The 12,692-nt window shown below is 49.2% G+C and overlaps 1 protein-coding gene across 1 annotated transcript in view; it reads left to right on the top strand.

Moving 5' to 3' along the window:
- The window catches only part of LOC147706980 (uncharacterized), a 42,386-nt gene extending 31,589 nt beyond the window's left edge, over nucleotides 1-10,797 (top strand). Inside the window, exons 2-3 of the mRNA XM_086925612.1 lie at nucleotides 10,213-10,394; nucleotides 10,449-10,797. Coding sequence (XP_086781738.1) covers nucleotides 10,213-10,394; nucleotides 10,449-10,797 — 531 coding nt within the window. The remainder of the gene's footprint in view (nucleotides 1-10,212; nucleotides 10,395-10,448) is intronic.
- Nucleotides 10,798-12,692: the final 1,895 nt, after the last annotated feature.

The raw sequence follows: 12,692 nt of genomic DNA, 5'->3' as shown, positions 1-12,692 counted from the left end.
CATTTTACTTTTGGGTTCCTAATGATGTAAGGCTAGGTCATGTGACCTAAAAATAACACTTTTCATTGGTTTAGAACTATTTTTTGTCCCAAATGATGAAAACCCCTCCTTGTTTCCTCACTCTGACTTTCATCTTTGTGAGAGGAAGACCTTTTTTCATCACTTAGCAATAGCAAGTGTTGTAGCTTCAGCTGGTGCATCCCCACCACCACCACTACCTCCTAGGAAGAGAGTACCACCTCCTCAGGTGGTGGTTGAGCAAGAGGTGCCCCCCCCCCACACCTTCTTGTTGCCTGATTCGGCCAGCTCAATCGATCAAGCATGAGACTCTGTTGTGATCTGAAGAACCGCTGCCTGCGGTGCCTCCCTGAGCCGCTTGACGGAGGCCCCCGAGGGGCGGTGTGGTGGCGCGGACTGGGAGGGGGTGCTTGGCTCCTGCCCCCTCCCCAAGTCTCGCTCGGCCAGCTGAGTTGCGACCACACTTGCGGCCTAAGATATGGAGTGGCCGGGGCGTTGACTAGGTGGGGCCTCCGGCCGAAAACCATAGCGCCAACGATTGCTGCTGACGGAGGGGAGCCTTGCCGGTGAGAGCCACTGATCTGAAGAACAGCTGCCTGCGGTGCCTCCCTGAACCGCTTGACGGAGGCCCCCGAGGGGCGGTGTGGTGGCGCAGACTGGGAGGGGGCGCTTAGCTCCTGCCCCCTCCCCAAGTCTCGCTCAGCCAGCTGAGTTGCGCCCACTCTTGCGGCCTACGACATGGAGAGACCGGGGCGTTGACTAGGCGGGGCCTCCGGCCGCAACCACAGCGCCAACGATCGCTGCTGACGGAGGGGAGCCTTGCAGGTGAGAGCCACTGATCTGAAGAACCGCTGCCTGCGGTGCCTCCTTGAGCCGCTTGACGGAGGCCCCCGAGGGGCGGTGTGGTGGCGAGGACTGGGAGGGGGCGCTTGGCTCCTGCCCCCTCCCCAAGTCTCGCTCGGCCAGCTGAGTTGCGACCACTCTTGCGGCCTACGACATGGAGAGACCGGGGCGTTGACTAGGCGGGGCCTCCGGCCGCAACCACAGCGCCAATGATCGCTGCTGACAGAGGGGAGCCTTGCCGGTGAGAGCCACTGATCTGAAGAACCGCTGCCTGCGGTGCCTCCCTGAGCCGCTTGACGGAGGCCCCCGAGGGGCGGTGTGGTGGCGCGGACTGGGAGGGGGCCCTTGGCTCCTGCCCCCTCCCCAAGTCTCGCTCGGCCAGCTGAGTTGCGACCACTCTTGCGGCCTACGACATGGAGAGGCCGGGGCGTTGACTAGGCGGGACCTCCGGCCGCAACCACAGCGCCAACGATTGCTGCTGACGGAGGGGAGCCTTGCCGGTGAGAGCCACTGATCTGAAGAACCGCTGCCTGCGGTGCCTCCCTGAGCCGCTTGACGGAGGCCCCCAAGGGGCGGTGTGGTGGCGCGGACTGGGAGGGGGCGCTTAGCTCCTGCCCCCTCCCCAAGTCTCGCTCGGCCAGCTGAGTTGCGCCCACTCTTGTGGCCTACGACATGGAGAGGCCGGGGCGTTGACTAGGCGGTGCCTCCGGCCGCAACCACAGTGCCAACGATCGCTGCTAACGGAGGGGAGCCTTGCCGGTGAGAGCCACTGATCTGAAGAACCGCTGCCTGCGGTGCCTCCCTGAACTGCTTGACGGAGGCCCCCGAGGGGCGGTGTGGTAGCGCGGACTGGGAGGGGGCACTTGGCTCCTGCCCCCTCCACAATTCTTGTTGCCCTGGTGTGGCCTGAGATCGCCCCCGACATAGGCGGCCGGCTCCCGGGGTCCGGCGGAACTTTTTGCCTTTTGGTGACTCTTCCATTCTGGACCTTGTCCCACAATCCGTTTGACCTGAAGACACGTCCTGCGGCCTGGTCCCTGAATGTGTGCAGGGGGACCGTATTGATTGGATCAAGATAGCGGCTTCACACAAAGCTGACGCAAGTGTTGCTGCTGATGCTATGCAGACAAAAACTGGTTTTCAGTTTGTACATTAGTCAGGATTTTTCCGTCCAAGGCTGGTAGAGAGTTTGTAGAACGATGGCTTCAGATTTTCAACATACTACTTCTCAACGTTCTTCATAAATGTAACAATGTGAGACTCACTAGGAGAACGGCCGTTTATCTTTCCTTTCAAAATGCTGCCAACAATATTTTCTGAATGGAAGACACCATCTTGTAGCATAAAGGGCTGCGTCAAGGGTGGTATTGCCCAGAATGTCTTGTTTTCTAGTGCTCGTAATGACGAAGCCAGAACTGCCGAAAGGGATTCTGGTCCTGCCGCTACTTATTGGAGACATTGAACTATACTCTGGACCTGCCTGGCCTCGACCAAAATGGCTCCAGTATGGGAGCGACTTGCAACTCCTTATGACGTTTTAGTTACTTAGCCTTGACGTTATGGGGGATGTATGCGGTCTTTGTGCACATGGCGGGCAGGGAAGGGTACTGACTGGGAATACGGACAACCCTATTGATGTCGATTTTTCATTATTGATTATTGTATTAATAAAGCTTCGAAATAATGTTACCCATGATACTCGCTCATGGTTTGCGTATGGACGATTTCATTGTAACTGATCCTGTTATACTTTCAATTAAAAAATCAACCTTCACTGATCCTGCAAACGTTTGTCACGTTTAGTTTTTTCAATTAAATGGCTCGCTTGTTACATACTCCTGGCTTTTGAAAGACACCATCTTGTAGAATAAAGGGCTGCGTCAAGGGTGGTATTGCCCAGAATGTCTTGTTTTCTAGTGCTCGTAATGACGAAGCCAGAACTACCGAAAGGGATTCTGGTCCTGCCGCTACTTATTGGAGACATTGAACTATACTCTGGACCTGCCTGGCCTCGACCAAAATGGCGCCAGTATGGGAGCGACTTGCAACTCCTTATGACGTTCTAGTTACTTAGCCTTGACGTTATGGGGGATGTATGCGGTCTTTGTGCACATGGCGGGCGGGGAAGGGTACTGACTGGGAATACGGACAACCCTATTGATGTCGATTTTTCATTATTGATTATTGTAATAATAAAGCTTCGAAATAATGTTACCCATGATACTCGCCCATGGTGTGCGTATGAACGATTTCATTGTAACTGATCCTGTTATACTTTCAATTATAAAATAAACCTTCACTGATCCTGCAACCGTTTGTCACGTTTAGTTTTTTCAATTAAATGGCTCGCTTGTTACATACTCCTATAACCCTGGCTTTCGACCCTTTCCTACGCGCGGTCTGTACTACCGCCCTAGGGCGATCTATGTAATGAACAGGCTACCATTGCTGAAACACAAGGGAATGCATCTCAGAGAGATAAGTCAAGTACGTGGTAGATAAAAACATTTTTGTGTTTATGCACGCTGATGTGCTTTGAACGCTGCCCCCCCCCCCCCCCCCCCCTCATCATTTAGATTACCACCGCCCATTGCACAAAAGCGTACCAGGCGCTCCCCACGCAAAAAAAACAATTTTTTTTTTTTCTTTTTTTTTGTTGCCCCGCAGGGCCCTTTTAAAGCCTCCACATCAAACCTAGGGGGTCAGGGAGGATCTACTATGCCCCCTTATGGTCATTTCCCCCTTTGTTTTGGCCTCCTCTTGTCTCTCGATCCTACCGAGAGACAAGATGGCGGCCGCTCCGGACTGTTTAGAATGTTGACAGACACCGGAGAGCCAATCAGCTTCGCTTCGCGAAGTTCCGTTACGCGTCAAGTACGCGAACCAGAGCGCTACCCGGATCGCTGTTACAGATATAATATAAAATCAACCTTCACTGATCCTGCAACCGTTTGTCACGTTTAGTTTTTTCAATTAAATGGCTAGCTTGTTACATTCTCCTATACCCCTGGCTTTTGACCCTTTCCTACGCGCGGTCTGTATTACCGCCCTCGGGCGATCTATGTAATGAACAGACTTCCATTGTTGAAACACAAGGGAATGCATCTCATGAGAGATAAGTCAAGCACGTGGTAGATAAAAACATTTTCGTGTTTATGCACGCTGATGTGCTTTGAACGCTGCCCCCCCCTCCTCATCATTTAGATTACCACCGCCCATTGCACAAAAGAGTACCGGGCGCTCCCCACGCGAAAAAAACAATTTTTTTTTTTGACCCGCGGGGCCCTTTTAAAGCCTCCACATCAAACCTAGGGGGTCAGGGAGGATATACTATGCCCCCTTATGGTCATTTCCCCCTTTGTTTTGGCCTCCTCTTGTCTCTCGATCCTACCGAGAGACAAGAGGAGGCCGCTCCGGACTGTTTAGAATGTTGACAGACACCGGAGAGCCAATCAGCTACGCTTCGCAAAGTTCCGTTACGCGTCAAGTACACGAACCGGAGCGCTACCCGGAGCGCTGTCACAGATATATATATTTTTTTGAACGTTAATTTATCAAAATCCACTGGAGCACATAAATTGAGACCTAGCAAAGGCACATCAGGCTAACAGTCCCTACAATTTTGCCAAGTTTCGTGCAAATCCATTCAGCCGTTCGAGCTAAAAGTGAGGCCAACCGCCCTGTGGAAATTAACATGGGAAAAACGCGTTTTGGGACCCACCTTTTTTCTCGGCCCCCCCTTGACGAAACCCCCCCAAATTGTCAGGGGCTGCTCAGAAACAAAATGTTCAATTTTCCTGAAAATTTCAGCCAATTCCGTCCACAAACGCCAAAGTTATTAGACATAGAATTTTCAAAAATCCCATTGAGAAAAAAATCCTAACTATATATACCTACTGGCGACCGCCAGTAGGTAATATATATATATATATATACATATATATATATATATATATATATATATATATATATATATATATATATATATATATATATATATATATATATATGGAAAAAACATCTTAGTAGAGTATATTTATCCTCTATTACTATGCGTGGTATAGTATGAGTAACTATAATTTACCTAAAGACTTTTGAACAAATGAATAGTTATGCATATACGAAAACAAGTAGAGAGAGAGGGCAAGAGACACTCTCAGTCCCTCGGGTTGAATGTATAAAACAAAGAAAGAGTGTCAAGCGCAAAAAAGGTCTGTGTGTGAGCACAGAGGCAAAGACTGTAAGAAATTCACTACTGAGGACACACTGGAAACCTTGTAGGGATTTTTTAGAATCCCTCACTCACCAACCTGGTTGGTGACATGCTTCATCATCGGGCCCACCAGGGGAAGCCGAATGCCTCCCTGGTGTGCTACAATGCCAGATTACTGCGGAGCTGGATTTTGTGATAGTGATGTGAAAAAGTGATTTAAAAATGTCTGTAACTGTACCAACCAAAAAATGTATTCACTGGTCAGTCTAGACATGGTTAAAAAGATATGTGTGGGAGAACTACCATAAGTTATGATGGAAGTTTCCACTTATAGTGGGGTCGACATGTTTCGGCCCATTTAAGTGTATGATTTACTGGGCATTCTTCAGGACCGTGTATCGTGTACCTCGGCGGTGTAGGCGCGCTAAGGCCCACCCTAACCAGAGGACGTAAAAGTTAAAATAATGCTATATGTGTAAAAATAAGTGCAAGAAAACAAACCACAAGTTGTGGGAATTACCTCAGTTGTGAGGAACCTGTGAAGTTTGTTTTTTAAAAAATCCACGCCCCATAGGTCTCGGGAGGGGGTGGAGGCGACAATGGCACACCGCCCGCAACGCCTAGCACCCGCTCGGCACCTAGCTGCTCCTGCTCCAGTTATGTATATAGCCAGTGTAACTAACTCAAGCAGACATCTAACAGTTTTTGGCTACCCCTACCTACTGTAATTGGTGTGAGACGGGATATTTAGTCTAAGTATTGTTCAGTTGCAAGTTAGATAGTAGAGTTGGTGTTCTACTGTAAAATGTGTTTAGTAGACTAGTATCTTCTTGAAACAGAATTTTCCTTATGGGAAAAACTACATATTTATAGCAATTGTTGCCCTACGCCGAGATCAGAGGTGGCGGACTTGAGCTGAGTGCGCGAGCTGCCCGGAGGGGGTGAGGCATACAGACCTGTGGTGGAATGGAGTAGGAGCGGCGGTTCTGGGGACGAGGTTAACGAATGGGCGTGATCTCCTGGAGATTGCGGCGCTGTGTTGCGCCAAGAAAATGGAGTATGTGCTCCGTGGTGACGAGCCCTGAGGGCAGCGGAGGTGCGCGGCAGACCAGGAAGGTGTGGTGAATGGACACCAAACGATCGGGAACCTGGTATGTGTGGACCATGTGAGGAGCGCTGGAGTGTGCGCTCTGTAGCCTGAATTACAGCGCTGAGAGGTGAGAAAGCACTGGGCCAACCCCACAGTGTAGGGAGAACTGAGCAGCAACTCTGGGGGGTGAAAGGTGGCTGCCAGACTGGAAGTGCGTCCCTTTTGAATTACACCGAGCGCTGGATAGGAGGACCACGGCAGATGAGGAGCACGGCGCAGACACAAGGCTGTACTGGGGAACCCTGTGACTGGTTAGTAGGGACATATCATTACACCCCTGAGCCCCACTGCTGCAGGAAAGCGCGGGTGGGAACACAGAGATATTTCATTAAGCAGAGGGCTGGTCCAGAGAGCGTGGAAAAGTGGAGGCAATCCCGCTTCCTGTGCCGCTGCCCTGAATCATCCCCTGGGTGTGTATAGCAAGCACAGGGAGGCTGAGGAGACGACAGGCGGAGCGAATATCAACCCTACAGTAAGTCTTAGTTTCCCAGTAACTCCAGGATGGGTGCTGCCAATTGATCTGTGACGATGTCCCCGGACTGAAACCATGAACATAATGCATAGCATGGAACCGGATCAACATGGCCCATGCCTGGTGGAACGTTGATGGAACTTTTGATGGACCTTTAACGATGTCCCCTGGGCAGATACCAAAACTGTTTGTACTTACCTTGGTGCATGAGCAACCTTGGCCGATGCCCAGTGGAGTTGTCATATGCAGCGATAGAGGAGTCTGTCCTAGTTTTCACCCCCTCAGCCGTCTCCTACCCAGCCGGTCATCTGACACTGTTTTCCTCATTTCCCCTTGGTGTTTCCCTCCCTCCCACTCCCTCTGTGATTCTTTGATTTAATTGATGCAACTATGTAACCTGTAACTCTGGGTGGATACAAAAACTGTTTGTACTTACCTCGGTGCACAAGCAACCTTGGCCGATTCCCGGTGGAGCTGTCATATGTAGCTATAGAGGAGTTTGGCCCTGGTTTCAACCCCTCTGTCGTCACCTGGAACCGGATCAACATGGCCCATGCCTGGTGGAACTTTGATGGAACTTTTGATGGACCTTTAACGATGCCCCCTGGGCAGATACCAAAATTGTTTGTACTTACCTCGGTGCACAAGCAACCTTGGCCGATTCCTGGTGGAGCTGTCATTTGCAGCTGTAGAGGAGCCTGGCCCTGGTTTCACCCCTCAGCCATCACTTACCCAGCCGGTCATCTGACATTGTTTTCCTCGTTCCCCCTGTGTGTTTCCCTCCCTCCCCCTCCCTCCATGATTCTTTGATTTAATTGATGCAACTATGTAACCTGTAACTATGGGCGAATACCAACACTGTTTGTACTGACCTCCGCGCACAAACAAACTTGGGCGATGTCCGGTGGAGCTGTCATATGCAGCTGTAGAGGAGCCTGTCCTAGGTTTCACCCCCTCGGCCGTCACCTACCCAGCCGGTCATCTGACACTGTTTTCCAAATGTTCCCGTTGTGTTTCCTTCCCGAAACCCTTCCCTCCCCCCCCCCTCCCTCTGTGATTTTTTTTATTTAATTGATGTTACTATGTAACCTGTAACTCGCTGATCCTCATGTAAAGCGCTCTGATACCTCTGGGTCTAGCCAGCGCTATATAAAACTTTTCAAATACAAATAAAAATAATGTAAAAAGAACAAGTTACTTACCTTCAGTAACACTCTTTCTGGTGGATACTTTATCTAACTGCAGCTTCCTCACCTTGTGTATACACTAGGGTGCCAGACTGCATCCAGAGATGTTTCAGCAATTCCCTCCTGCCAAGGTAAGTGGTATCATGCGGATTTATGTATACCCCTTCCCGTGCCGGAAGTGACTCTGAATCCACATACACTCACCACCCCTGCACAATGAAATCAGTTTCTTACTGAACTCTGTCCACGGCGTAAAACGCAGAGCCAATGGATAATTTGATTTGACAGCATGCACATTCCTAAGCTGGTACCTTGTTAAGATGTTAGAAAGAGTCTATTGTTCTGTGGAAGGGTCGGTGAGGAATCTGTAGTTAGGTAGAGTGTCCACCAGAAAAAACACATTATCAAAGGTAAATAACATGTTCTTCTGTTAAATATTTCTAACTGCAGATTTCTCACCTTATGATTAGATACCAAAGTAATTTCCATGGAAAACTCAGACTAGAAAATCTGGGAGGATCGAAAAGGAAAAGTGTTTCTCTGACAAACCTGAATATCAAAGCAGAAGTGTTTTGAGAATGTGTAAAATTGTGCCTACTTTGCAGCATGATAGATTTCTAAAATGGGCATGCTACATGCCAATGTGTGGTGGTGGTGGCTTTGGTCCTGGTAGAATGCCTTCTGGAGACCTCTGGGAGCAGTCTCTAGGTGAATGTATACCATATCTTGATGCGGACAACTATCCACCTTGCAATTGTTGTCTTCTACAATGTCTTACCCTTCTATGTGCCTATTAACCTCAATGCAAAAGTTCAAAGCTCTTTTGTGGTTGAAACAACGGAGCCTTTCTTCCTCTTTCAAGGGATAGGGTGGCCCAAAGATGGAACTAGAAAGGCTCAAATTGCTGTAATCACACTAAACAAGTATTGGCATAGCCAATAGGTCTCAATTTTGGGACCTTATAAGTATTTAGTTACGCAGCACAATATCCTTGGTGCAACAACATCAGCTGTTGCATGGCTAACCCTTGTACCTTATCAGAGTTTAGCCATGCAACAGTTGATGTTGTTGCACCAAGGATATTGTGCTGCATAACTAAATACTTATAAGGTCCCAAAAGCGAGACCTATTGGCAATACCAATGCTTGTTTAATCTGTGATATGTTACCTTTTCCATACCACACATTTGCATGCCATCTGTTAGCGTTGAATCAGACAGTAACATCGAAAAGGCTAAAAATTGAATCTAGTTAAATGTCTTTGCTACGTTAAAACAACACTCTGTGGGTCATTGGAATATGTTGCTGTGTGGCTGATTTATGCTGCTGTTTCTTTAAAGAAAAAAAAAAAGCTTGCCAGAAGCTGAGCTTGCACAAACAGCTGACGTGGTTGTTCCTGTGCCAGCTGGTAAGATAACTGAGAGAAGGAAGGGTCACAAATGATAGGGCTGTTCTGTTTTAAGATTTACACAATTTACGAGATTGTTGTATTCTGTTCATAATAGTGTACTGAAAGAGAGTAGCATGACCTGCATGTAAAGGAAAATAGACAATGCATTTTCAACAAGGTAAAAGCACAGCTGGTCATTGCAGAATACACAGTGTTCTGTTAACAATGTACATGAATGCTGCCTCTTTTTTTTTTTGTGAGAAATACAGAATTGTTGATGCTTGTATTAGCATGGTGTAAGTTGCCGGTGGAAAAGAACGGAAGTTTTAGATGCCGAGCAATGTGTGTAAAGTGAGAGAGCCCCGGCTCTCGTCCACTCTGCTCTTGGGGCATGGCCACTCTTACGTAAAGTTATATTTTTTAAGTCTCAGCTAGCGTAAGACTGCGCATGTGCGCAGTGTCGCTGTTAGGTCTCGGCTAGCATAAGACTGCGCACATGTGCAGTCTCGCTGGCGAGATTTAATGAGATTGAGTAAGTTTCACTAGCGAGGTTAAGCCCTGCCCCTCTTTTCCATTGGCTGGCGTCACCGTTTATGCTAAACGGTGGCCAGCCATTGGAAAAGGGGTCCTAGTGATGTACTCTTTTCTCTTTTAGAGCCGTCCCACTTGAATTGGCTTCCTTGACTTACTGCTGTGGTAAAAGCTTTCTTATCTTCTTTATGGGTCCAAACAGAGTGCCCCATAAAGAAGATGATAAACCTTTTACACCATCAGTGATGTCATCAGTGATGTCACTGACCATGTCATGAATGATGTAATATGTGACATCATCAACAGTGGATTGCGGGTGCGTGAAATATAGTTAGTACAATGTGACGCGGGGGATCCGGACACGGGCCCCCCTGGCTTGCCTATTCATGTGTTGCCTCTGTTGTTTCAGCACACGGACTCATGGAAAACCACGGACGTGGTCAGCTGCCTGCCGGTGTTGGAGAGTGAGGGACCCTGCACCTTTAAGTGGGCGGCAACGGAGACTGGACCCTCCCACGTCAGCTCGGTAAAACCCTGCCCTACACCGAGACAGGTGTGTGTTACACCTGGAGGAGGCGAGTGGAGACTGGAGTGCGAGGACGGAGAGGAGAGGCGAAGGAGCGAGGACGGAGAGGAGACGCGAAGGAGCGAGGACAGAAAGGAGAGGCGAAGGAGCGAGGACGGCGAGGAGTGGTGGAGGATCAAGGACGGAGAGGAGCGGAGGAAGAGCCAGGACGGAGAGGAGTGGTGGAAGACCGAGGACGGAGCGGAGGAAGGTGAAAGCAGCGACCCCAGCGGGAAGAGGCGACTTCGGGACGGACCGGGAGAGGAGAGCAGTGAAGTCCTCACTACGGAGAAGCGAGACAGCAGCGACACGCCAGGAGGCCACCGAGAAGGCGCATCGCCCAGCCACGCTTCCCGGGAAGTGTGGCTCGGACAGGTACGGTCTCGTTTCCTGGGCTGGGCGGGACGTAGTCTGGGCAAACCACCCTGACCCTTACGCGACACAGTTATCGTAAAATCCCCGACATTCCCCTGCACAATTCCTCACGTATAGCGGGGTAGATAACTTGCACGAGTGACTCCTCACTACCCAACCCTCACCCCGGTTCGGCTAGAACGGCCGAGTAACCCTGGTTTCTTTTTCTTTATTTTCTGCACTCTGGCAACCTCCCCCGGACTCCACGCGACCACGGCGGAAGCACGGACTACGACTCCCAACAGGCACCGGGAGACGAGGAGGCGGAGCGGAGTACGGGAGGCCGCTGAAGAGGCTGCTAACCCCCTACCCTTCTACCGGATACCGGTTGCAAAACAGAGACTGTGTAAAACAATAAAACCTGCACTACCCACAACCCCCTTGTCAGTGGATTTGTTTGACAACCCAGCTGAAACCCCACGTACAACTAACTATATAGGAGCAATTTCAATGTTTTTTTAAATGCTAATTCCTAGCTATATAAGGCCTGAAACCTATGTTTTTTTCAGTGATTATATATTTCTATATATAATGTTCCAGCATTGGAACAATAACGTTTTTAGTTTAATTGCAATGCTTTAAAAACCACAAAAATGCACGAATAAGCTTAATCATGTTTATTTTACAAACATTCTTTTTTTCAATGTTTCTTTTTCATTACATGTTGCACTAAGACAAAGTTGAAAAAACAGTCTGTCTTTCTAGCTCTTCAGATCATGAATTGCCGTAATCTCTGTTGTTTATGTTCATTAAGAGGTTTGGCATTCAAAATGTATTTACACTGTTTTTTGCAAACACTCGTTCTCGTGACAAAGGAGTAGGTACTCCGAAACGCATCGAGTGATATGGCCATAATGAAATTTAAATAAACACACTTGTATAAGGAGAAGTGGCTGTGACTTTGTTGTTTTTCAAGGATCTTTGCAACAAACGATTGATCTGGAGATATATATATATATATATATCTGAAGCAAACGCTCTGGAGCTTGGGAGGGAAGCACGACCATGGTCCGCCCTCCGGCCATCAATGCAGCCTGCTGTTACCTTCGTGTTTTGTCATTGTCTCTGCCGACGCGTTTCGGGGCTCACACCCCTTCCTCTTGGGCAAACAAAAAACACGCCATGAGCCCTGCATCATTCGTTCTCCAACTTTATTGATACCATCCCCGCCTCCCAGGGGCGTGGTTACATCGCGCTGGCCTCTGGTGCATTTTCCTCCCAGGGGCGTGGTTCCATCGCGCTGGCCTCTGGTGCATTCTGGGGGATGGAGTTTGTGATGCAGGTAAGTCTCCTTTTAGTAAGTTCAGGCGTGATCTTTCAATCCGTTAAAAATGTTATTCCTCTGAGTGAGTCACTGTCGGGTGCGAGCAGGCTCAATCTGCATATGGAGCATGGTGCTGACTTGTCTCGTGGAGTTCAAAAACAACAGCCTCGCATAGCTTGTGATGTTCGTTTTCACCGGCTATGGATGGTTCTCCTCCCCACGGCCAGGCACCGTGTGTAAGTATCTGAAGCAAACGCTCTGGAGCTTGGGAGGGAAGCACGACCATGGTCCGCCCTCCGGCCATCAATGCAGCCTGCTGTTACCTTCGTGTTTTGTCATTGTCTCTACCGACGCGTTTCGGGGCTCACACCCCTCCTCTTGGGCAAACAAAAAACACGCCATGAGCCCTGCATCATTCGTTCTCCAACTTTATTGATACCATCCCCGCCTCCCAGGGGCGTGGTTACATCGCGCTGGCCTCTGGTGCATTTTCCTCCCAGGGGCGTGGTTCCATCGCGCTGGCCTCTGGTGCATTCTGGGGGATGGAGTTTGTGATGCAGGTAAGTCTCCTTTTAGTAAGTTCAGGCGTGATCTTTCAATCCGTTAAAAATGTTATTCCTCTGAGTGAGTCACTGTCGGGTGCGAG

This window comes from Lissotriton vulgaris, chromosome 6, assembly GCF_964263255.1.
Source record: "Lissotriton vulgaris chromosome 6, aLisVul1.2, whole genome shotgun sequence".
Lineage (NCBI taxonomy): Eukaryota > Metazoa > Chordata > Amphibia > Caudata > Salamandridae > Lissotriton > Lissotriton vulgaris.
The sequence above is the reverse complement of the archived record's forward strand: the minus strand, read 5'-3'. Positions and strand labels throughout refer to the sequence as shown.